This window comes from Canis lupus, chromosome 26, assembly GCF_003254725.2.
Source record: "Canis lupus dingo isolate Sandy chromosome 26, ASM325472v2, whole genome shotgun sequence".
In the NCBI taxonomy this organism is placed as follows: domain Eukaryota; kingdom Metazoa; phylum Chordata; class Mammalia; order Carnivora; family Canidae; genus Canis; species Canis lupus.
Genome location: NC_064268.1, coordinates 21,487,360 through 21,513,306, shown reverse-complemented (window position 1 = coordinate 21,513,306; position 25,947 = coordinate 21,487,360). Strand labels below are relative to the sequence as shown.

The following is a 25,947-nucleotide window of genomic DNA, read 5'->3' as shown; positions in this document are numbered from 1 at the left end:
GCAATGAACAATGGCTGCATCTGAGCCCAGAGTCTGAGAAAATGTCGGTTTCCCTTTTCTTTCTTCACGTCTGGCTCTTTCTGGGGAGGCAGAAACTCTCTTCCCCTAGTTAGGTGGCGTCTGGGCCGGCATCTGGGCCGCAGGTTTGGGGAGGGGGTGTTCCCTCCCTCCTCGAGAACAAGGCACTCAGAGCCCAAGGGGAGGGCTCAGCCTGCCACAGGTGGGGGGCGTGGGGGATGTCCGTCCGCTCCCCGATCTGGGCAGGCCACGATTTATGTCCCGGCCCAGGGAGACTCTGTTTCCTTCTTTTCCCAGGCATTGTTCTCCACGCCTGACAGAGGTCACCGGGACAGGAAGGCAGCGGGCCCTGCTGGGGCCAGCCCGAGGAGGCGCACAGGGCTGAGCCTCTGGGTGACCCGGGCCTGGCGTCCACCTTCTGGAAGCTTTTCGTTTGCTTTCCTCTCTGACTCTCAGAGCTGCAAGGCAATTGTAACAGGCCACAGTCCTCGAGTGCCAGTCACTGAGGCCACAGTCCATGAGTGCCCCATTTTATAGATGAGAGAGCTGAGGCTCAGACAGGCAACTTGACCTGCTCAAGGCCAGCTGGCTGGGAGTGGGGGGCAGAGTGCATATCCATACCTGGGCCCGTCTGACTTGGGAGCCCATGCTCAGGACCGCTAAGGATGAGTCTGGAAGCTGAATTCTCACCAACAGATGCTGGAGATAGAAACCAACTCCTGGGCTCGCCCCCTTCTGGCAAATGTCAGCCACAGCATGGACTGTTGAGATCCTCACCATCTGTTCCCCACCTTTGAAGGGGCAGCGGTCAGGGCCCCGGGGCCTGGGGGAGGGGAGGTGACCTGGTGTGATTGGGCCAGGCCATGCAGCCTTGCCGAGCCTCAGTCTTCCTGCCTGTCAAATGGGTCAGTTCTGGTCTCTTCTAGGACCCCCATAGGCAGGGAGCACCTGCCCGTTGTAGCTGTAACTTACTTCCCCTGTGCCCTGCACCATGCCTGTTGGGAGCGGGAATTACCTGGTAAACACAGGTAGAAAGGACGGTGGCGTTAATGTTCCACAGGAAGTTGGCCAATGCAAGGAGAGAGGGTCTGGGGTGGGCCTGCTGGCCAGGGTGGCTGGGCAGCTCTGACTTAGGAGTCGAGACCACAATGAAGACAAAGTGGCAGCTATTCCCAGCACTTGGCACTGGCTTGGCAGCCAGTAGGTGCCCAGTGATTGAATGAAGGAGGGAAGGGGCTTTGCCAGATGTAGGGTGCAGCCCTGCCTGGTCCCAGGTCTGGGAGCTGAGTGCTGCCCCAACAGTCCTGAGACCTAGGAGGGCTGATGGGACTTTTCTTGCAGAGGGATGGGGTGAGGAGGGGAGGGCGGACATTAGAATTTCTCATCCCTGCCCTGCTCGCCTCCCGTCTCCATCCCCATCTCTGGTCCATGCTCACCTGAGCCCCAGCGGCCCAGGACACAGCCTCCGTCCCAGCCGAGGCTTGTTCCAGCTGCCAGGGCACGTCTGACCCGAGTAGGTCATCAGAGGGTGTCCGAATCTCTTCCATTACTCACCTAGAGCTGGCCATTGGAGCTGGTGTTTACGCCCCAGACCCCGGGGAGGAGGATGGTGCAGGAAGTCTGGGCCAGAGCTGTAGCAGCGCCACCTCCCCCTGGTCTGATCTCTTGGCCTCCTGGGCCTTCGTTTCCTCATCTGTTTTTTGGGTTAAACAGGGTCTTAGGGAGGATTACAGGAAATAATGAACTTACCCAGCATCTGGCACATCACAGAGGTCCCTAAACCCTGATATAAATATAGGTGCCTCCCCCCAACCTCCCTGTAGGAAGAATTAGGAGCCGTTGAGGGGAAGGGGAGAGTGGGGGCCGCCCCACGGGATCGCTCAGTTCCCAGCAGGCAGTGGGAAATCTGCCCGCAGAGTTTTGGAGGGTGATCTTGGGTGCCGAGGAGGGTAGAGATGGTGGCCACGGCTGTTGGCGGGAACTCCCCAGACGGCTAGGTGTTTGAGAACACAAGTCACTGAGAAAACCGATCCGAGGTAAAAATCGTGCATTTTTCTGGAGCCCCTTAAGAATTTTCAATATCCTGGTCCTTCCATACCCGCCTCTTAGATTCCCTATTGGTGTAGGGTTTAGAAAATCAGGGCCTTGCTCATGTTAGGAGACTTTTCTAACAATCCTGGTAACAGTGCTAATAAAGAATGTGAAGAATATTAATCACATTTCTACTCTGTAGGTAGACAGTGACGTGTTCTCCGTGGGCTGTTAGAAGACACCATGAGTGGCCCTTAAAAACTGTGCCTGGCTGGCAGGAAGCCCCAGTCACTATTACCTGCTGCTTCGTCATGGCCTGGGTCACCGACTAGGGACAGCAAAGATGTGTACCCTGTAGGACCGTTCATCCTGTGTTTCTCCCCAGATCCGTGGGACGGTGAGCAAGCCCGTTTGCAGGTGGCGTCTGCCTGGAACATTCGAGCATTCGTTTATGGTTTCATCAAAGAGAAGTGGGGCTGGAGAGGAGGGTAGTTAGGAAGTTAAAGCCTCTCTGCCCAGAGTGGGGTACATCCGTGTCTCCCTTGCATTTTAAAGACTGGTGCAAAGACTCTTTGCATGCTAGTCCCTGGAGGACAGAAAAACATCCCCACTGTGGTTCCCCAGGTGTTTGCTCTGTCTCCTCCCCCCTTCCCCCTCCCCCTTTCATTCCTGGAACAATGTCCCTGGCCAGTTCCTTTGGGCTCCTCCACATTCCCTGCCAAAAACAAAAACCATTCTTAACCCCAGATGACCAGGCCTGCAGTCGTTTTGTCTGGTATGTGGCGTCCGCCTGGGGTTGAGGGGGGGCATGCATGCTTCCAATTTATATTCCAGCATGCCAGCTTCCAGGGGAGCAGAGGCCGGAGGAGAAAAGGCCTCAAGGAGCAAGGAGTCCAGAATCGCCCAGATTTCCAGAGAGGACAGAGAGAGGGCGAGGGAAGTGTGGGCCAGCTCCGGGGTCTGGGGCCAGCCCAGGGACACGGAGCCAGGGGATGGTGGGTCAGGCCAGGACCCGGCCCTGCACCCCCCCCCCCCCCCGCTCCCCCACTTGTTAGCCACGCTGTGGACCTCGGGTTCTGCTCAGAATTCTGTTTGGTTATGATTATTTTTTAATGAGGTCAGGTTGAAAATCCATCTGTCTGGGCCTGCCTGCCTAGGTTTGAAGGCAATTAAACCGGAGACTAACCTCTTAATTAGGGTTTCCCTGTGTAAATCTCGTTTGATAAATTCCTTATCATCTTTGGCTTTAACGATAGCGAGGCTTCGAGAGGGGATTGAACCCCCCACCCCCACCCCCGCACCCAGGACCTCGGAGTGAATCCCCCCAAAGAGGCTGCTTGCTCCACAAACGGGGCTCCGGGGCTCCGCCAGCCAGAACCTCCCCCAGGAAGGGCTGGGAGAGAGGCCCCTTTCAGGGTTAATTAATCAGAAAATTTAGTGGTGCCCGGTGATTCCGGAGAATTTGTCTGCCACCTTTTTATTCTCCCGTTTTCCCTTCTGCCTCCCTTTCCAGGTCTTTCTTTAAAAAAAAATTTTTTTTTGAGAGGAGGGCGAGCTGGACTCCACAAAAGGAAATCTGCAGCCCCCCTCTTTCCTTGCCACCCCCTCCCCACTTCTCCCCAACCTGTTTGTGCGGATGGTTAAATTTTCTTCCTTCCCTTTTTTAAATGCAAGTGCGGCTGGGAGTGGAAATGTCAGGGGTCAGGCTTCAGGCAGCAGGGAGCAGGGCCGGCAGTTTCAGCTTCTGTCTTTGCCATTTGGGAGAAATCAGAGCTGAGCTTAACCCTTTGAAGCCCAGCCCCTGCCTGGGGGCTTGGGTGCTTCTTCCTACTTTCTTCACCGGTCAGGGGACCTGGTCACTGTTTTTTTTTTTTTTTTTTTTAGGGTTTTGGGGGTGGGAGCGGGGCTGTTGGAGGGGGCGAGGGGGCAAGGGGGTGAGGGACAGGCCGGCCGGGGACAGTCCCAGCAGCAGTCCTTAGAAGAATGTCAGATTGGATTTATGGTACTGAGCACCTGTGCTGTGGCGTGTGCCGGGGACGGGCTCCATTTGCCACCCATTTGGATGGCGTTGGTGGACGGGCTTGGTCACATCCACTGCTTTAGGCCTGTCAGCATCCCAGGACATGCTCCACTTTACAGATAGGGAAACTGAGGCCCGGGGGTGGTGGTGGTGGTGGTGATGTGCTGAGTCTCCCAGTTGGTAACCGGCAGGGATGGGGCTGGGGCCCCTGTCCTGAACCCTTGATTCCGGAGCTCCCTGGGGCCCGGTAGGAGGACAGGCCTGACTCAGGGATGGCCTTTGGACTCCTTGAGAGCCCAGCATGTACCAGTGCCTTCTCTGAGGCACCCACCGCATCCTCACACCACTGGGAAGCAGCTACTTCTCTGGACCCATTTTACAGATGCAGAGGTGGGTGTGGCAGGTGGGAAAGCCCAATCTGCACCTCCATCTTTCTGCCCACTGGGCCAAGCTGCCCCCTTGGCAGGAGGACACCTGGTCCATGGAGACAGGAGAGACAGTACCGAGGTCTCCACCGCCTGAGGAGTATTCCAGGGGCGATTCCTGGTCTGTGACCCGGGGCTCAGGAGATGACTTGTGTGGCTGGGGTCCAGTCTGTCAGTGGCTTAGGTCAGCACCCAGCAGAGCTGTCCTCAGCACATGGGGCCCATATGGTCATGATCTCCAACGTTAGGGTGAGCCTTGGTTTCTTCATCTGTGGAGAGGGGATGATGGCAGCGTCCACTCGGGGGTTCCTGTGGGAGCCGGCTTCGCTCAAGCCCATAAAGCCTTGGGATTAGTGGCTCACACCTGGCAAGCTTCTGTACAATGCCCCTTTGTTATTTATTCCTAATTGTGGGGGGAGCCGCAAAGTCCTAAAGAGCAGAAGCCCCACGTTGTGATGGCACCTGGGTGGGTAGCCAGGCTTGAGGGCTCCCTGGGGGAGCCAGTGGGAGCAGGCAGCTGGGGAACCATGCAAGGGGCTGACCTCAGAACCCAGCCATGTGGCCCTGCGCAAGTCACCTCACCTCTCTGTGCTCCGGAGATGGGAGGAAATGCCAGCTTCCTCCATCAGCGGTGGCATGAGGCTGGACCTTGAATCTGCAGGGGGAATAGAGGAGGGTTTGCTTCATGGCTTGGCCCTTAACTGGGCGGTGGCTCCGGGGTCCACTTTACTGGCTGGACCTCAGTTTCCCTGTCTGGAATATGTAAATTGCAGTGAGGGTTAGAGAAGGCGACATACCCAGATGCATTCTGTAGCCTCCAAGGAAGCTGTTCAGACATCAGAGATTATTATATAAAGTGGGATCATTTCTCTGTCAGGTGGAGGAAAGTCTGAGCCCACAGGAGGTGCACCTGAAAGCTCCAGGTCTGCCCCAGGACCTAGAGCTCAGCCTCTGCCTCCCAGAGGGCACTGTGGGGGTAGGGAGAGCAAAGTAGCCCCTTTTGCTGTGTGGCCTCGAGTGAGTCATGTTACTACTTTGTGCCTCACCTTTTTCATCTGTAAAATGGGCACAGCAGAGTTCCTGCCTCATAGGGTGGCCGTGAGGACTCAGTGAAGGGGGGCAGAGGTATTCAGGGTGCCAGTCTGGGCTCCCACAGGTGCCATGCATTTGGTCACTGGTCACCGGTCACTGTGGCAACGGCTCAGGCTGAGCCGAGCCTAGAAAGGTCTTTGGAGCTGCCTGCAGCGGAACTTGAATTCTCCCCTCGCGAGCCTGTGGCCTCCCTCCCTCCCTCCCTCCCTCCCTCCCTCTGAAACCGAAGCCCAGCATCTGCTTCCCCAGGAGCTGTTTAATATTCTGCTGGGGTAAAATGAACTCATTGGAGCCACCCGAAAACAGCTGAATGAACCCCCGGCGCCCGGGGCCTTTCAGAGCGGCTCCAGACCCCCCCACCGCATCCCCCAGACCTCTGGGAGGCTGGCAACCACAGCAGCTGTGGGAGAGGGGCTCCCTTTTCTTCTTGGTGACCTGGGGGAGCGTGTGCCCCCAAATGGGGCTCCTGAAGGGCCGGGTGGGGAGCTGGAGCATAGGGAGGGGCAGCCTGGGTTTCTTGGCCTGTTTAGGGCCCTCATTTCTGCTTCTTGGCCTGTGTGAGGCTCCTCAGGGAGGCTAAGAAATCCAGGCCTTCTCCAAATTCTCCTTCTGATCCTCCCCCACCCCTGGCTCAAACTGGGTCCAGTGGAGGCAGGAGGCCCAGCCTGCAAGCAGTACTACTTGAGGCCCACAGTGCATCATCGTGTTGTCCCCCTCCAGCACTTCCTGAGTGCCAAACTCCATGCTCAGCGTGTTGTCTGTGTCCTCTTACTGATTCCCCAAAAACCAGTGTGGCAGCTTAGCCTCCTTATTCCCATTTGACAGATGAGGAAACCGAGGCCCAGGAGGTGAGCTGCCTTGTCCAGGATCATGTCACTGGGAAGTGGCCAAGTGGGAATTCATGCAGAGCCGGGGTTTCTCCTTGACGGCATGCAGATGGCTGCCCATGACCCTTTGGGACCTGGTGGCCTCTTCTGGAAAGTGGTGGTCGTGGGGTGGGGTGGGGGTCTGACATGCTTCCCTGCAGGCTTGTCCTGAGGTGACATGACTGTCATGCTGTGAGGCATTTCCCACGCGCATACAGTTGGTGCTCACTTATGTCATCGTCACCTGATGACTTTGCCCGTTGCCTGTTCGGGGCCAATCTCGGCCCTCTCCCTTCTCCTGCTGCCTCCTTTTCCACCCCAGCCTCCCCGGGAAAGCGAACGGTAACAAAGTGCTTCCAGGTAGAAGCTGAATTAATTTCATGTAATTATCGCTGATAAAATTAAATATTACTTGCAATTAGTCTTGGGCAATTTCTCTACCGAGAGGCGGTGAAGCAATGGGATGAAAACAGGCTGAGTTGGTGCCCACTGGGCCGGGCGCTGGGCCTGCTGGCGGCTGGGTGTGAGCTGCCCGCGAATGTCCCGTCGCCAGGAGGAGCGTCGGCAAGTAGCCCTGGGCCCGCCTCTCCGCGCAGGTTGGCCGGACACGTGTCCCCCAGGCTTTCCGGGACATCCCTGCTGTCCACCTCCAGGCACGGAATCCACACTCGGCAGCTTCTGCCCAGCTGTGGGGCTTTGGACGAACCACTTCCCTTCCCCGAGCCTCGATTTTTCTCATTTGTGTAACGGGGGCAGTCCTGCCCGTTTGGTGACTTAGTGCAGGGGTCGGCACACCTTGTAGAGGACCACATGCTAAATATTTTGGGCCGTGCAGGCCACTTCCTCGGCGTCATTTCTACCTAACCTTGCTCTTGTGCAAAAGCCGCTGTGATGCGTGGCGCGGAGAGGTTGCTCAGTAATTGCAACTGGTTATTGTGACTATTTCCTGGGCTCGAAATACCTTTTCTGGTAACTGGAAGAGTAAGTAAGAAACACTTTTGTGCTATGAAGTATGGGTGACAAAGGGATGGTGATCATCCCTTTTTACCATTCATATGGCATCTGGACTTTTTTTTTTTTTTTTTTTTTTTTTTTGAGTTCTTTGACCGAGGCAGGACCTATTACCCCCGTTGCGGGCAGACGAGGCCCAGAGAGGGAAAGCACCTTGTCTGAGGTCACACAGCTGGGAAGAGGCAGGGGCGGGACCTGAAGGCACACCTGGTTCTCCGCCGGGCCCCCAGCCCTGGGCCTGCCTGGGAGTTGATGCCAGTTGTCAGTGGCAGACTGTACTCACCCCTGAGTGAATGTGTGACCTTGGGCGAGTCCCCCTGGGCCTCTCAGTCTCCCTCATCTGGGAAATGGAGATAATCATGCATTGCAGGTTGTCATGGGAATAAAGGAGGGGCTGGTGTGAGTGGGCCTGTGGGGCCGGCCGCGCAGCAGGTGATCAGGACACAGGCCCCCCTGTTGGTAGTATTGCTGTTACGCTGATAGAGCAAAGCCATTCTTCGTTCTTTGTCTTCAGACACTACATCTCCAGGCATTTTTTGAGGATGGTGACCTTCTGCTCTCCAGAGCCTTAATGGGGAAGATGCGCTGGGGAGAGCAGGAGCGCGAGACGGGAGCTTTCCCCCTGGCCTGGCCCGGCCTAGACCTGCCGCCTGACTGTGGGCAAGTCGCTTGGTTTCCTTGGGCCTAAGTTTCCTCATCTCTGTGCTTGCACAAGGTCAGATTTATAGCTTCAGTGTCAGCTGCAAATCCAGATTGATTCTTTCTGGCTGCTTTAGACATTATGTTGAGAAAGACTCTGAGGCCGAGTCTGGGCTCCGTGGGTGCTGGTGCTGTGGGTGGTCGGTGATTGGGGCTCTGCTCTGGGCTCACGAGGAAATACGTTTTGGTGGGAGTCCCTGGTCGTTGATAAACCTGGAAAAGATGGCTCCAGTGGCTCCTTCCGGCCCCCAATTTACCTCCATCTATGGAACCTTCCATTTAAAAAATGACGGAGCTCACCTTTTCTAAGAAAACTAGTTGACGTGGCAGCCGCTGACATAGGTTGGCACTTGTAGATTATAATTCTACACCAGTGGTGTCCAATAGAACTTTCTACAATGATGGAGGTGTCCTTTCTTCTTTTAAAAAGAAATATTTTATTTATTTGTCCTTGAGAGACACAGAGAGAGAGGCAGAGAGACAGGCAGAGAGAGAAGCAGGCTCCATGCAGGGAGCCTGACGTGGGACTCGATCCCAAGACCCCGGGATCATGCCCTGAGCTGAAGGCAGACACTCAGCCACTGAGCCACCCAGGCGCCCCTTGACGATGGAGATGTCCTGTATCTGCACTGTCTAGTAGTAACCACGAGCCGCAGATGGTTGCTGAACCCTTGCAGTGTATGTGGCTAGTTGTGAATGAGGGATGGACTTTTAAATTTAAAAAGCCACATGTGGCTGGTGGATGCCATGTTGGGCAGCTCTGCCCTAGACCCGAGATGGGTTATAGGGGCCCCCAAGATCACAGGCTTGTTATATCCCAAGCAGGTCGGGAACTCCAAGTAGGTTGTTGGGTGCAAGCCTGCTGCTTAGCAACAGACGCGCAGTAGAGCACCGCCCCCGGGCAGCCTGAAACCACCTCTGCAAGAGTTTAGCTCAGGTGGATGAGCTGCACACCTGAGGGTAAAGGCTTTTCCCTGTTGTCCCGCTCCCCTCCCTGGGGGCCTGATTCCCCAGGACTCACATCCTGCAGTGTGTGAGGCCTGGCCTGGATCAGCTGCCCTTATCAGATGGCACGAATGCTAGCTTCTCCTCACCCTGTGGCACCCCTGAGGGACTGGCAGGTGCTTCCTGACGCAGAGTGGACAGACGGGGAGGGAAGGCAGGGAGAGAGAGGAATCTTTTTGTTAGTTTTTCTCTCCTCCTCTCTCCCTCTTCTCCTATTTCTGGCATGCAGTAAAAGTAGCAGAGCCTTTGGAAACAGACCTGACCTCATCCTGCCTCGATTGCTCCTTAGCTGTGTGGTGTTGGGCGAGTCACCCATTGCTCTCAACCTGTTTCTGTGTCCTTTAAAGAGGAGAATAACAACCTCTCCTGGTGTAGGTTGCTGGGAGGTCCTGGTGCAGTGATATATGTGGAACTTTTATTTTTATTTTTTTTAAAGATTTTATTTATTTATTCATGAGAAACAGAGAGAGGCAGAGACACAGGCAGAGGGAAAAGCATGCTCCCTCTGGGGAGCCTGATGTGGGACTTGATCCCAGGACCCCGGGACCATGCCCTGAGCCGAAGGCAGATGCTAAACTGCTGAGCCACCCAGGCGTCCCATACATGGAACTTTTAGAACAGGATCTGGAATGTGGTCCCCTTTCCTGAAGAAGAAGGAAAAACAGAGACGGTGTGACAGTGTTGGATGGTTATTTTACCAACTCCCATGCTTGGTGTCTGTCAACTTAAAAAGTTCACCTCAGGGTTTGTCTGAGTGGGTTCAGGGGCTCGGGGCCAGCAGGCAGGAGGAGTGGGCTGGGTGGGGGTGTTGTTGGGAATGGAGCCTTCCTGAGTCGTCCTCCTTAGCTGGGAGGAAGATTTCTAGCATTTGTTATCTGACCCCCGCCTTCCCCCAATTTTTCTTCCCATGGAAAAGGCACCTGCATTTTGTGGCTTCCTCACACCCCAGCAGGGCCTCAAATAAATTGGGAGCATTCTAGTGTCCAGACTTGGAAGGAAGTGTGTTGCTGGGTTGGGGTTGTGGGTGTAAGTGCCTATCATTCCTCCACAGCTGGAGAATAGTCTGTGAGGGGGTGTGGTCCCGCTCAGTAAATTTTGGATGGGGTCAGTAGGCCACACTCCTAATGAAGTCTTGTTTCGTTGGCACCAGGAAGCCTTGAAGGATTCCTATTCAGGTCTGTCTGGAGGCCCAGGTGATGTGGTTTCATCTTCCTTATTTTAGTGATTGTTTAGGGTTTGTTCCTGCCCGTTGGAACTGATCAAGTCAGCACATACTGGTTGAGGGCTACCATGCGCCGGGTGCCAGGGCCACAGGAGCGAGTAGGAGAGATGAGGCTCCAGTTTCATGGAACTCATATTCTAGGGGCTGTGGTAGAGAGTAGGACAATTATGAGAGGTCGGGGTTAGGATCAGGTATTATAATACAGTGCCCATTGGAGTTCACTGAGGGCCTTGGAAAGACCTCCTTAAGGAGGAGAGAGATGAGTTGCTTAGATGAAAGAAGAAGTGACAGTGGTCCAGAAAGAGGGGAGAGCGGGCAGGAGTAGTGTTGCCACCACTTGGTGACAGCATACTGCAAACTCTGTTGTCAAAACTTTTTAATTTTAATTTTATTTTTTTTAGATGTTATTTATTTATTCATGAGAGACATACAGAGAGAGGCAGAGACACAGGCAGAGAGAGAAGGAGGCTCCCTGCAGGGAGCTTGATGTGGGACTCGATCCCAGGACCCCAGGATCACGACCTGAGCCGTAGGCAGACCTCAACCACTGAGCTACCCAGGCGTCCCGATTGTCAAACTTTCTGAATGAGGAGAGGATTAATCACTGGCTTAGGCAAGTGGCAAGAATTCTCTGATTTATTCACAGTTCTGCCCGACTTACTCCTCTCTGGCCTCAGTTTCCCCAACTTACAGTATCTGCCAGCCTCGTCTTCCTAGGGCCCAGGTCTGCCTTCCTCAGAAAATCGCAGGGACCAGACGGTGTGACCTCTGCCATGGAAGGAGTGTGGCTCCTGCCTTCCGCTGGGAGCCCACATCCTACCTTCCCAAGCCAACCCCAGAGACTCACTCTGGGCATCAGAAGCCCCAGGAGGGACATGGAGGGCCGAGCCAAATCCCCTCTCCCATCCTCGAGGTACAGCTTAGCCAACAGTTCCCATCAGTCCACAGCATAATTTGGGATGGGAGGTACTTGGGCAGCCTCCTTGGGCCACAGAGTCACAGGCTTGGCTGTAGGGACTCCTGCCACTTACAAAGGCGACGGCAGCCCAGAGAGGGTGAGCAATACACCTGGATCCACGCAGCCAGCTTCTGGCGGAGCTGGGCCCTGGTTTCCCAGAGTTGGGGACGGATGGCCCCACCTGGAGGGACAACAGGTTGGGGTTGTATGTGGCAGGTATGCTTCTCCTCAAAAGCCTAGGCCGGACCTTCCGGAACCCATGGAGGATGGGAGCTGAGGACGCGTGTGCCAGCTGCCGGGCAGTCCTGGGGTCTGTTCCCTGTTGTTTTGATGGGAGTGACCAACCGGCTCCTCCCAAGCCCAGACCAGCTTCCACTGTTCCAGCTGTCTTTCTCCCCTCCAGGCCAGGCAGATGCTGAGGGTGGTTAAGACGATAGATACAGGCTCTGGACTCACACAGACCTGGGTTCGAGTTCTGACTCCACCTTCTCGCTGTGTGACCTTGGCCCTGATACGACTGCTGAGGGAATAAATGAGCTCAGCCAGAGAGAAGACCCCGGGCCTGCCCACCAGCGGCCGCTTTGGCCTGTGTGTCCTGCCTGTCGCTGTCCACTTCGCCCATTATTCCGTCCTTCGTCGAGTGGAGCTGTGACAGGGTTCTCAGAGTCTGTGCAGGGGTGACCTCTGGCAGGGGGGCGGTGGGGGTGGGCACCCATCTCCTCTGGCCTGACGTGGCTGACTTGTTCTGCCTTCAAGAGCCACCTTTCTCTTTTGCTGCATTGTAAACACATCTAAGAAGGATTTTTTAAAAAAAATAACAACCCCATCGTTCTGCCCCCCAACATTGTAATGTTTTATTGATTTTTAAATAGGAAGCCAGAGAGGTTTCCACTGTAGCCTGAGAAGGAAGAACAGGGACACGGTGAATGGGAGGGACATTTCTGATTCCCTAAGGGCCCCTGTGTGAGTCTGTGTGGATCAACAATGTCATTTACACATAAACATGTTCCTAGGGAGCATGTATGGAGCGCCAACTGGGTGCCTGATGGCTCCTTCCTACTTAGACAAGTGACGTCAGCCTCTCTGAGCATCAGGTTCAGGGGCAGCAAACTTTGACTGTAAAGGGCCTGACAGTAAATATTTTAGGTCTGTGGCTTATACGGTCTCCATCAGTTACTCAACTCTGCTGTGTGACATAAAACAGCCACACACTAAATGTAAATATACAAGTGTGACTATGTACCAATAAAACTTTATTGATAAAAACAAACGGTGGGCCGGATTTGACCCTCGGGCTATAGGATGCTGACCTGGCAGGTCCTTCACCTGTGAAAGGGGGCTGGGAGATGAGAAGCTGCCCTCCGGGGCTATGGTGAGGAATTAGTTGAGATGAATGAACGCGTGACAGGTATTAACCCTAATTGTTGTGTGTTATTGTCAGTATCACCCTATTCATTCCCCCAGCAGCCCGGTGAGTAGGTGTATGGTCTCATTTAACACATGGGGAAACTCAGATGCAGAGAGGTAAGGAACTTTCTTTCCCTCAACCCTTCTGCTCGCCATTGGATATCCTGGGGCGTGCGTTTTTGTGCCTTGGTTTCCCTACCTGTATCCTCAGAGAGGATCTGTTGATGTAAATGGACAGGGCACGATGTTCACGTCCATTGAGAGGTGGGGTCCCTTGCAGGGCCCATCAGCTGAGACATGGCAAGCCTGAGCTGGGTTTCTTGGGGAAGCCGCTGGGGAGGAATGGCCCGTCCAGTTAGACCAGCGCTCACTCAGAATACCATTCTCTTCGGGGGTGGGATCGGATCCCCCTACTTGTTTAAAGCTGTGGAACCCAAAGGCCCTTGTCCCCCTGGAATGTGTTTCTAAATCAGGTGTACTGTGCCAAGGCTGGAACGGATGAGGTACAAGCTTCTTATTCATTTTGACAGCTTCCCGATGCCCCTCCCCTGCTCACCAGCCTTCCTTGGCTCCCTTCTGCTCTCAGGAACAAAGCCAAACACTTCCTGGGGCCTCCAGAGGCCTCCGTGACTGACTTCATTTCAACTTTGTAGCCTCCTTCTCCTCCCTCTCCCCCTGGCCCCAAATCAGGGCCCCTGGGCTGGCTCCTTGTTCTTCCCAGTCACAGTAAAGGCTTGGAGCTTGCCTCTTGCTTCTCTCGCTGCCAAGCGTCATATTCATCCTTAAGCCCCACCGCCCCCTTGCATGTCCTCTCCTCTGCAAATTCTGCCCCAGATCCCCACCTGTCCCCTGGGTCTGCAACACAGGGCAGCCTTGCGTGTGGCAGTGACGGCGCACTGTTTTACTCTTACGTGTTTACCGAGTATCTCTCCACCAGGCTGCAAACTCCGGGGTGGAGGTGCAGGCTGGCTGGGAGCCTTGTGTTGGGGTCACCTCTTGGTCCAGCACCCAGCATGCTGGTGGGAGCATCTGCTCAGTTGGGATGCTTTGGCTCATCGCCCTGCTGTTATTGTAGTCTTAAGGGCCCCTTCTTTTTATCTTTTTTAAGGGAGGGAGAGAGAGAGTGGGGGTGAGAGGGGCAGATGCAGAGGGAGATAGAGAATCTTAAGCAGACTCCATGCCCAGTGCAGAGCTGGGCGCGGGGCTCGATCTCACCACCTTGAGATCATGACCTGTGCCGAAGTCAAGAGTTGGCTTAACCACATGAGCCACCCAGGTGCCCCTCGAGATCCCCCTCTTACAGGCTGGCCCCAGGAAGGCTCAGGTTTGGAGAAGCCATTCTGGGAACAGGATATGGAGGGTCACCTGGGTACCAGGCCCCTGGGTACTAGTCCACTGCCCCTGTCTGCAAGGCAGGGATGACCAAACACATTTTTCAGGTGAGGAAATAGAGGCTCAGGGAGTCAGAGTAGCTGATGCGGGGTCCTGCAGCCTGGCGGTGACAGGGTCAGGATTTGACCCCAAGCCTCTAGCGGCAAAGCACATGACTATCCCACAGTGGACCACTCCCCACTCCAGAGCCCTTCCTCGGGGATGCAGAAGTGGTATGGGAAACCGCCTGGGGGAGCAGGCCACCTGCAGTCCCACTGACCCCTCGTGGGACAATCCCAAAGCTCCCTCAGATGGGCGGGCGAGCAGGACACACGTCCCCAAGAACCGCCTCGCAAAGCATCAGACTTTGAAAAGTTACTTTGTACAATCCCGAGTCGTCGCCAGAGCTCGTCTTCCCTTCCGCGGGCTGGAGCAACGAGTTGTACTCCAACAGAGATGTGCGTGTCTCTCTGTCTTATTTTATAAAACAATTGTGGAACGGCTGACCGCCGCCAAGCAGAGTGCTGGGAGCTCAGTGAGGTGTCTGCCCCGGTGCTAGGTTGTCCCCCATAAACAGGTGGGGATGCTGGGATGCAGAGAGGGCCAGTGTCCTGTCCAGGGCCACCCAGCACAGGGTCTGATGCCACAGGGAATGAATCATGAGCGAGGAGGTGAGGAAACAGAGGGGCGGGAGGAGGATCTCACGTGTAACGATCCCACTAGCAATCCTACACGCGGACAGCGGCTGCCGTGTGGGGTCACCTTTGGTGCTCGCGCTAGCACTGGGCCCTCCCGGTGGCTCTCTCAAAAGCACTTGGACTCTCGGGGCGGTGGCCTCCCGCGCTGGCACCCTTGCCGCACGGCTGTGGGCCCTGTCGGAAGGAAGGGGCAGGCCGACGGGTCGCCCTGCAGCCCCCCCACCCCGGCCTGTCATGTCTCGGCAGCACACAGCTCGGGAGTGGCCCGGGGGGTGCGCGGGGCTGCATCTGTCACAGGTCACTGGCCGTGTGGCCCGAGGCGCCAGGAGAAGGAGCCCGATCGGAGGCTCGGGCCGGGGTGAGGGGCCTGCGCCGGCCGTCCCGCGGGCTCCGGTCCCCCTCCGTCACCCCGTCTCCTCCTCCAGGCCCCGGGAAGGTCCCCGGCTCCGGCCCCCGCCCCCATCGCCGGCGCACGGCCGCCCGGTCCCCACGATGCCCTTGCTGCTTCGCCTCAGTGGAGCCCTGAGCCAGTTCTCCATCTAAATGACAGCTGCCCTCAGCCAAGTCAACTCCAATTAATTTCCCAAGGCTTCCAGGGGCCTGGCTGAGCCTCGCGGCGGACCCGGCTGCCCCGGCGGCGGGCGCGAGGCCCCTTCCTCACCCTCGTGGGGCCGGGAGGGCGGGCCGCACAGGGTCCCTCCTGATCCCTGGGGGGGGCTTTCTCCCTCCGTGCAAGCTTTGGATCGCCCCCGTGAGATGGGGCTGTCCCTGGAGAAGGCATTGAGCGGGGGCCTCAGATTTTGTCCTGTCACCCTGGGTCATTCTCATCCCATCTGTGAGCATCAGGGCCCTTCCCCAAAAAATGAGCATTGGTTTCAGGGGGAGACAGGGAAGCGAGGGGCAACAGGGTGTGGAGTTGAGGGGGAGAGAGAGAGAGACAACAGAGACATTGAGAAAGAATTGGGGAGGGTGATGACAGAGAGATGGAGAGAGAGAACGAGGGTGGGGGGAGAGGTAGCCTGCCTCTTTGGTCGGGATATTTTACTTTCTCATGTGACTTTGATAAACCCACACCCTCTGGCATCAGGCCAGCCTAGGAGTGCCGCTGGCTAGCTGTGTGACTGTAGGTCAGTGATGTCCCCTCTCTGGGCCTCAGTGTCCCCCCATGAGATGGGCTGGAGTGTCAGATCCTCTCTCTCCCCATGTGTTATCAGCCAGTGAGATAGGCTGGGGCCCGGCCCGTAGGGAGCCTGAGGTCAGTGCTCATGCTTAACATCCCAGGGGCTGACAGGAGTAGGGACGGGGCTCCTTTTCCTTTTTCCTTTCCTCATTTGTCACAGTGATACCACTGCTAGAAGTTGTCCTTGAAGGGTGGGGACGCAGGCAGAGGGCTGGGCTGAGGAGGGCTGGTCCCTTGGCCTCTGGGAGGTACCCGGATGGAGTGTCACTCAGGCTGCCAGCTGTCAGCCCTCACTCCGTGATCCCTCGGGCCGTGGGAGCCGGCTCCTGGGGCTTACTTAGGCTAGGGTATCTTAGTGTCCCTCGCTTGGGGAGGGCTCCTGCATTAAATGTAAAATCTAATTTCCCCAAAGGAATGGAAAGAGTCGGGGAGGTTGTATATTTCCCCACCACCAGTTATTTCAGAGAGGACCAAATAGGCCCAGCGAGGGGGAGTGGCTTGCCCAAGGTCACACAGCAAGCGGGTGAAGACCTGGGATGAGCACGTGAGTCATTCTTTAAAATATTTCACAAATCCTGGGGACGGCCTGGCTGGCCCAGTTGGTGGAGCATGCGACTCTTGATCTCAGGGTTGTAGGTTTCAGCTCTGCTTAAAAGATTGCTTAAAAATGAAATATTTAAAAATAAAAAAAATTAAAAACCAAATAAAATACTGAGCAAATCCTCATCAGGTGCCTGCTGTGTGCCAGGGACCAGAGAGACCTCTGGGATCCTCAAGGGTGTGTCTCCCCTCAGGGTGCCCAGGCCAGGCTCCTCGGAGGGGTACGGGGAAACAGGCTCAGCGAGTTGAGCTTGCCTCAGGTCGTGGAGCTGGTGAGATGGAGACCAGGGTGGGATTGGAGTCTAGGCTTCTGAGAGCACAGAGCTGGGGCTCCCCCAGAGTGTGGGGAAGGGATGTGTGTGTGGGTCTGGGGTGCTGTTTCCCTGCTTCCTTGGTGGCTCTATAGACCCACTTTGTGTAGCCCACTGTCTGGCTTAGATGTGCTGTTCCCGCCCTGAGCCCGGGGCGGGGGTGAGTCCCCTGTGCACCTCCCTGGAGGGAGGGGACGTGGCCTGGGACCTGATATGGACAGCCAGCTGAGAAGGGGTCTGCTTTGGGGTGGTGGGGCTCTGCAGAAGGATTCCAGTTGGCTGGTGGGGATCATTTCCAGTGGGGTTGGGTCCCCCATGCCCCCAGCGATGGGTTTTTGGAGATGGGCCTTTCAATTGCCTTAAAAATTCTTGTGACTTTGCTTACCGCCCGGCAGGACTCTCCTGTGACTTTTGTCTGCCGTGATAGCTGGTGGCCGTGCCCCTGCCATGATGCGCCAGGCACCATAGAACCTGGTGGGACTCTGCAAGGAGCTGGGTGCTGTCCTGGTTCAGGTTCACGGGGTAGGAAGCTGAGGCCCAGAGAGGGACAGTGATTGGACTTGACCTGCTGGGGAAGTGCCAGTGTCGTCTGACTCCAAAGTCGCCCCCCCCATAATGTTTTTCATCTTTTGCAGCTAGCTTATTGTCGAAGGGACCCGAATTCAGGACTCCCCCCTCTGCCAGGGTGACATGTGTCAGTGCTTCCTCGCAGCTAGCTAGGAGGTCACTGGCACTTCATTGCCATTTTGGTGGCTGGGGGCAGGGGTGGCCTCTGTGAGCAGGGAGAGGGGTCACATACCTCAGAGTAGGGGCGTCGGAGGAAGTATGCCACGTGGCTGACAGCCTGGTGGATGGTGGGAGTCAGCAGGAGTGAGGAGGGGAGGGTGTTCTAGGCAGCAGAAGCGTCAGGAGCAGGGGTGTGGAGGCGGGGAGGATCAGGGCCTTGTCGAGAGACTGTGTAGCTGGCTCATGGAGCGGTGAGCCTGGAGGCCCAAGAGCGGGGCAGGCCAGGTTGTACGAAGCTGGGAACTTTATCTTGGGAGCACTGGGGAGCCATGGAAGTTTAAGCAGGGGTGAGGTCTGCTCTGGTTGGTGCTTCAGGAGAGTCACCTGACTCAGGGGGAGAGGGGCTTGGGGGCCAGCGTGGAATCAGAAAGCAGCACGTGGCTGCTGTAGGCGGGAGCAGTGGGGGCCAGGACCAGGGTGGAGGCAGTGGGGCAGGAGAGAAGCAGGTGGATTTTGGAGGCAGCCTCTTCCTTCCCTGGTGCCTGGACTCTGAGTGAGGCCCATGTGAGAGAGAAGAGTGATGTTCGAGGCCTAGAGTGAGTCTGGGTGCCATGGCCTGGCCTTTCTCGGGGGGACGAGGAACAGGAGCTGGGAGACTCAGGGATGTGTCTGGGGGCCTGTAGGACTCCCGGGCCGCAGGCCTGACTCTCCAGGAGGGTGTGACCCCACCCGGTGGCTCCCAGGCCTGCTTCTGCTTCCAGCCTCAATGGCCCAGCCCGCCCCCCCCCCCCAGCTGAGTGGCAGCTGTCAGACACCAGCGTCTCCCCCTGCCAGGTCCAAATAAAGGAAAAACCAAAATACACTTCCCTTTGTTGGAATCCGGCGAGGGTGAGTCGGGCGAGAGTCATTTGCTATTGTGCTCAGGGGCCCACACTGCTCCTTACATAAGCTTTGAGTTAAAAATACGCACGGAATTCTAATTTACCTGCTGTGCCTGGGTGCCCCCTCCGCACCCCACCTTGGTGGGCCGGCCCCTGGCACCCGCGGAGACCAAGGGGCTGTCGCCCGGCGGGGCTCCCCTGCTGGCACGGGGCGGTGTTAGCTCCGACTGCGCTGTTGAAGACCAGGAGGGTAACAACCCGAACAGCAGCTAACCGCTTCGGGAGGCTCATCACGTGCTAGACGCTTTACCCGCGTTACCTCGATGGACCCTCCCAGCAGCCTGTGAACGTGGTTCCTATTTTACAGTACAGGTGAACACCTTGCGCAGGCCACAGCCTGGATTAGCAGCCAGGGCCCTTGACCTGGGCGCCAGCTGGAGGCCACCTGACCCCCACGGGCCCCGCGCCTCTGGCCTTCCCTGTGGTGAGCAGGGGGTGGGGGTGGGTGAAGGACTGGAGGTGGCCAGGTGCAGGTCCCCTTCCTGAGGGTTCAAGGACACAGCAGTGCGGTGCTGCCAGGGGCGGGGGTGGCGGCCGCCCCCACCAAGCTCGTGACTCCCGAACACGTGTTTCACCCAAATCAGAACCCAGTCCCAGGGACACTGAGTGCAGAGCAAGGTGGTGACGGGGCCTGTTTCGCTGACTTTAAAAAAGAAAGAACACTCGGCCCCCTCCGTGGGCGGCATCTCCAGAACTGAAATTAAGCACGAGGTGTCCCCCAGGTAGACACATGCATGTCTGTCCCCTTCTCGCTTCACCCCGGTTGTGGCTGGCGATGGGGGCCCCGGGCTGGCCGCGCGGGTGTGCGCTCTGGACCGCGGGGCGGGAGCTGCTCTGCGCCAGGCAGCAGGCTAAGCCCTTTACATGGATCATTTCATTTAATCCTCCTAACCGCCTCCAGGACGGCTGGTCCTATTATCTCCCCCATTTTCTAGGGCTGAGGTTCTGGGAGCTGAGGTGATGTTCGCAGAAAGTCCCCGTGCTCCGCAAATGGTAGGCGCTGTCACGGTTGAACCCGGGAAGAGCAGCAGCATCTCGTTTGTTACTCGTGCGGTGGCTTTCCTGGCACGGCCCCGAGGTCCTCTCTCGTCCCTTGCGTGGGATGGACTGTCCCTGTCGTGGGCTGATCCACGCAGGTCTCGCGGTCACCGCGGGGGGAGCAGGAGGCAGCCGGTACCTCCACACTGCGGTGCCAAGCTGGTGGCAGACGTGACCGAGTCGCTGGCGTGCTGTGTGGGTACGGGAGGGGTGCTGGGGACGTGCTGGGGTGCTGGACACGTCAGCCACGACTTGTTCGTGCACATGCAAAAAGCGGGCAGGAGGGGCCGGGCAGCCCCTCTCCGGGCCCTGCCCCTGTGCGTGGGGACTCAGATGGTCTGTCCTGGCCCGTAGGGGAGTGTCCTTCAAAACTGGCCCCAGAGCCCTTCCTTGCAGGGCAGGTGTGACATTGGGTCCCGGGAACCGGAAGCCCCTGTGCTGTCTGCATGGGGTGAGTGGGTGAGGCCCATTCCAGGTGATAGGTTTTGAGTTGCAGACACCCTGCCTCAGGGACTGATCCCCCCACATGCACATTGTCATCGCTTCTTTCTCTCATCTGGTCCCCCCCAAGCTGCTCAGAGATGAGCCTGCCAGGAATCCCTGTCTCCAAGTTGCAGATGGTGTTGAGGGGCAGCTGCCCAGGTCTGGGGGGTACCAGGTTCCCACCTCTGTCTGACATTCTGAGAATCCTGGCCTAAAAGGAGAGGGCCCCCGAGGGCCTCAGTCTTCCCATCTGTCAAATAGGGACGAAGGTCCCTCCACAGCCCACAGGCCCCAAGTGAGTGCCTCCCGTGTGCAGGGAGCCGTGGCAAACAGACAAACCTGCCCTCCCCGCTGCAGCCACAGTCTGACGGGGGAGGCCGGCCACTCACTGGAAAATGTGGCAATCTGCGTCGGTGTCGCTGGTGCACTAGTTCCAGGGTCTCCCCCCAATCCTGGGAGCTCGGCGAGGGATGGTTTTATCTCTGGGTCCTGGCATGGGGGGCCAGCATGCCGCCCTCCCATCCCGGGAGCAGGGACTGAGGGCCTCTCTGGAGCAGGGGCAGGCCCTGACTTGAGGCGGCTTCCATGGGACTGATTTATTCACAGCCGCTCGGCAGCCCCGGGAGGAGCTGCGGTCCTAGGGCGTGTTGGGTCCCCCCAGCTGGAATGAATCTGGCGGGAGGATGAGTTTGGTCATGCTTGGGTTGTCAGGAACTGAAGGGTAATATTCTCTCTTAAAAATATTCCCCGTGGATACCAGGGTCTCTGGCTCATCCCAGGCAGAGGCTGGGGAATCCTGTACCCATCCTCTGTGACGTTGGGCAAACCCCTCACCCTCTCTGAGCCCCAGGTGCCCCTTCTCACCTGAGGAGGAGGGGCACCCAGCTGCTGGGCTTGCGGGGGGATGCAGTGAGATAACACACGGGCATGTTAGCTGTGTGCCTGGCGTGCCCTGATTAAGTCCTCCCTGGGCAAGAAGAGCAGCTGCCTCTGGTGTTGGCACACGGCATGCTCAGGAGTCGTCTATAATTTGGGAATATGGCATCTTGAGGACATTTGGCCCTTTTGGATCAGTCTGGAAACATCACTCAGCAAACCCAGCTCCCAGAAGTGTCCCTAGGCCTCCTCTTTCTGAGCACAGAACTTGGGAAATGCCAACTTTCCTCCCCTCCCTGGCGCTGCAGCCTCAGAGCAAGGGAGCCAGGGGTCAGGAGTTGGGGCCTGGGTCTTGTCTTTCTTTAGCTGTGCAAACTTTGGCAAGGGGCCTCGGTTTCCTGTCCATAAGATGGACACAGCGTTGTGCGTCTGCTCCGTGAGATAATGCCGTAAAGTGAAGTAAGGAACCCTTCTTAGAATCCTCTCTGTGGCAGGTGTTCCGCTTCCCCAATCCGGATCTCACAATGCTTGGAACAAGATTCCTTCTGGGGAGATTAGGGAGTGGGGTGTCACTGGGAACAAGGCAAGCCTGGGCTCAAGAGCAGCAATGTGGGGGCTGAATCTGAGGCCCCTAGCTTCCTGGGGTACCTTCTCCCCGGGAGGCCCTGGGTGTGGCACTAGCAGCATCCCAGCGCCACCGCTGCTAACCGGCTTTGAAACTTCAGCTTTCCCTTCCGTGCAATGGGAGCACAGACTCCAGTCTCTTAGGCAGGAACGTGCCTACCTGGCCAGTCCCAAGGAGGGGACGAGGCTTGGGGGGGGGTCTCTAAATAAATGGCTGCAAGGACCCCTCGCCTCTTGACCTCTCCGGAGACTAATGACAGCGCCCACAGCCCCGTTGGGGGATCTCTCTGTATGCCAGGCTATTATAAGGCCTGGGGGAGAGGACGTCACCCCCACTTTAGCAACGAGGAACTGAAGCTCAGAGCGAGGGCAAGTGGCAGACCCCGTGCCACGCAATGGTGGGCCTGGGATTGGGATTCAAGCTCCGTGGGGTCTGTGACTCCAGAATGACCGGTGTGACGCTGTCTCCTGGCTTCACTGTCCACTCCAGGAGGAGGACGAAGGGGGCACCTGCCGTACTTCCCGCTGGATCTGCAGGGCTAGAGCCCCTCCTGGCACGTAGTAGGGACTCACCTAGTAGGGCTTATTCATTGGGTGACTGAGGGAAGAAGCAAGGGAGAGAATCTCCGCCCCCCGCCCCAGCTGCTCTGGGCACACAGGTCCTCAGCCGGGTGTCCCTGGGGCTCCAGGGTGGGAGCTGCGTTAGTCACACGGCCTGGCCCATCCTTCGGGAGGATTTTCTCTGCAGGCGGTGGCTCAGCTCCGGGGGGGGGGGGGGGGGGGGGGGGGAGGCCTCCCCCTTCATCCCAGAGGGAGGGATGGGCGGGGAACTCCTGCCTGGCACCTGGCCCTGCTGAGGAGGGCGGGCCGGTCATGGAGTTCAGTATCTGGGTGTGCTCCCTCAGCCGGAGCTGGGCCCCCACCCCCAATGCCAGCTTTTCTCACTTCTTTGGAGTTAGAAACTGACCTTAGGTCCATGTTCAAGCCCAGCTCTGCCCCTTCCTGGGTGTGTGACCTTGGGCAGGTCACCTCTCCTCTCTTGAGTCAGGCTCCAAAAAGGAGGAAGGATGAGAATACTCATGGACATAGAGTAGGTCTGAGAACAGAACCATTGGTCACTTGGCAGCAATAAACTAGCAGCCCCCTGAAATGTCTCTGCCATTCCTTTCCTGCCTCAGAACTCCCAGCTCTTACTCTCTTTGAGTGTACTTCATACTAAGGTGTGAGTGGCTGCCAGACTTCCTTTCCCCTCAAGTCTAACTCAGACATCACTGTGATCTTTGGGGTTTCTGGTGCTGTGAGCAGGAAATGGAAGGGATTTTCATTGAGGGTATAGAGGAGGAAAGGAACTCCCTCACCCCCATCACCGAAAGTCCCTTGGTAAAGCAGCTGGAAATGGGCAAAGGGCACTGGTCTGGTTGGGGGGTCTGGGCTCCTTATCGTTATTGAGTAGTGTGGTACTGTTTTAGGAAGTTCCCAGCACATAATAGGCCTCTAGCAAATGTCTGTCCAGAGGATGACAAGAGGATGGGCTGTGCCCTACACCCAGACACTCCTCCCCTCTGCCCTTCAATTACATCTGGCAAACTCCTACATATGCTTCAATGCCCAGTTTAGATGCCCCTCCTCCAGGAAGCCTTCCCAACTTATTTCACATCCAGGCAATCTTTTGGGAGCTCTAGTCCATCAGAGAGATGGGCCAACCCGGCCCAATTCTCCCATTTCCTGAGGGGGGAGAACCTGACATGTGAGCTGGGGCCCTACCCTTGGCTGAGGTCTCACAGCCACATCAGAGGCAACGGCAGGGGGATTTGAACCGAAGTATCTAGATCTCCACAGACCGTCTTGGGCATGAAAAGAGGGCGTGGACGGCGCCTCCGTTCCCCTGCCTCTCCCACTCCGCCCCCCTTAGGGCCTCCGCGGGGCTGAGCCTGCTGCTAACTAATCTCTTCCTTTTTTCTCCACAGCCCACGACCTCCCTGCAAATAAGGCCTCAGCCACCCAGCCGGGCAGCCACTTGCAGTGCCTGTCTGTCCACTGCACAGACGACGTGGGCGACGCCAAGGCCCGAGCCTCCGTGCCCACCTGGCGGTCCCTGCACTCCGACATTTCCAACAGATTCGGGACATTTGTGGCCGCCCTAACTTGAATTGACAAGAACGCCCCTCCCCCACCAGGCCCTTTCCTCCCCTCTCCCCCCTTCCCCCTCCCTCTCCCCCCACCCCTGCCCTGAACCCCTCCTCCCCCTGACCCCCACCCTCCTGGTAATTTGAAAGGGCCACTATTGCTGAGTGGATGATTTTTTTTCTAGGTTGGTACCTGCTTAGTGGCATATGGACCGGAAAGGGTTAATTTAAAGGGAAAAAAAAAACCTCAAAAAATTTTTTTAAAAAAGAAAACTCGTCTGCCACAGTATGTTACCAGTGTTAACCCTTTTGCAGTTAGCAAACTTTTGCTTCAGCCTTTTTCCTGCTAGATAATTCCCGTTTTTCTGTAACCTTGGCATACGTTTTTTTTTTTTTAGATGACCTCTTTCCTTGTTTTATTTTCATGCTGCTGTATGTCCAAGCATTGTTATTTCGTAATAAGACAAGAGTTACTTTCTTTTTTTATTCTCTTTTATTTTCATTCCTCTGCCCCTTCCCCCCGTCTTTTTTTTTTTTTTTCCCTCTCTCCTTTTTTGCTTTGTTCACTGCTTATTAAAATGGAAATCCTGGAGAATAGTAGTTCTGGAATATTGCCGGGTGAAAGTCAAATTGTCATCACGATATTATATATTGACACCCAACTGTCATCAAGTCAGGCAGGAGCCAAACAACTAATGCCCCCCTTAGGTATTTCGCCTGGGATTTTGTTTTGTCTGTTCCCTGAGAAAATAGAGAGATATATATTTTCGTTCCTGCAAACACACGCTCAGCCTTCAGCTCCGTTCTGTCTTCTGCTGGAAGCTGTCCTCTCTGCAATGGAGGTGATGACGTGTCCAGCCCGCTCAGTGGGAAGGAGTCAGAATGTTCGACAGTGGTGTTTTCTCTCCTTTTCTGGGCCTCTGTGCAAACGCCCAGGCTCTGAATTTTCACGCTATGCTAAGCAGCCCTGGTGTGCGTGGGGGATGGTGCCCTTCCAGCTTGCAGAGGCTCTGGGGGGCTCCTGGCTCCTGCCCTGCTGCAGCCGGGCTGGCTGGGTCTTGGGTGCCCAGGTTGGGGGAGGATCAACTCTCAGCCCTTGACCTTTGCCCACAGCTGTTCCAGCCAGGCCTCACGGGAGGAAGGAGGTGGGACAGCGTGTATGTACCCAGCCTCTCCCATTCTGTCCCCGCTTCCCATCTATTTCCACCCCTGCCCCAGCCCTGCACCATCCAACCTGGGCAACCGACCCACCCCCCCATCCCTGGAAGGGCTCTTGCCAGCACTTTTCCCAGGGGCTCATTCAGTGAAGGAGCCCCCAGGCCCAGCCTGCGGAGCCCCCCTTCTCTGAACCTGGGTATATTTCCTTGCAGGCTCCCGGTCAGGGGGTGCGGTGGGCACTGGAAGGAAACAATGGACAGAACCAAGGACTTTTGACTCCTCTGCCTTTTTTCTGAAACCCAGAAAACCCCCCACCCACCTTTTGATTTAATCTCACCTTGTTGCAAAACCAGAGCCGTGTCCCAAGCATCTCGCCAAGGAATGACCTCTTAGCAGAGATGGGGGGCAGCAGGACCCCGTCGAGAACCTGGCTTGGCAGGCCTTGGAAGCCCAGGGTCGGCGGGGCGGGCACCTTGAGGGCTGTGGACGCCTCCAAAAGGCTTGTATGACTCGGGTGGGGGGTCCTGAGGGGCACACAGATTCCAGGGTGGATCAGACAAGTGACAGTGACGGACAGCCCTTCACCCAAATCAATAACTCCCCCATTTACTTCTATTTTTGTTAAATTGCAAGTCTTGCGCCCCCTCCCCGCTGTCCCCAGGTCCCGAGAGTTTCTAGACCTATTTTTCTTTTTCTTTCTTTGTTTCTTTTCTTTTCTTTTCTTTCCTTTTCTTTCTTTTCTTTCTTTTCTTTTCTTTTCTTTTCTTTTCTTTCTTTTCTTTCTTTTCTTTCTTTTTTTTTTTTTTTTTTTGCAAGTGATCTGAAGGCTTTGGATTCACCATACAACACCCACATTGTTTATTTCAAAGAACTTTTCAGCAAAGGGGGAAGAGTGTCCTGAAAAATCTCGCTCTTTCCCCTCCCTCTTCTTTCCTGCGGGGGCCCTTTTGGCTCGGGTCCGAGACTGGACAGTCCTTGCTCGGGGCCCGGCCCAGGCCTCCGGCCCCCAGAAGGCAGGCGAAGCAGGTGGTGCGAATTGGTCCGCAGTGAGAAGGTGTGAA

The 25,947-nt window shown here is 56.5% G+C and overlaps 1 protein-coding gene across 1 annotated transcript in view; it reads left to right on the top strand.

The window, feature by feature from the left end:
• The window catches only part of MN1 (MN1 proto-oncogene, transcriptional regulator), a 46,685-nt gene extending 21,041 nt beyond the window's left edge, over nucleotides 1–25,644 (top strand). Inside the window, exon 2 of the mRNA XM_025474403.3 lies at nucleotides 23,570–25,644. Within this exon, the coding sequence (XP_025330188.3) occupies nucleotides 23,570–23,751 (182 nt within the window). The 3' untranslated portion in view covers nucleotides 23,752–25,644. The remainder of the gene's footprint in view (nucleotides 1–23,569) is intronic.
• The last annotated feature ends 303 nt before the right edge of the window (nucleotides 25,645–25,947 follow it).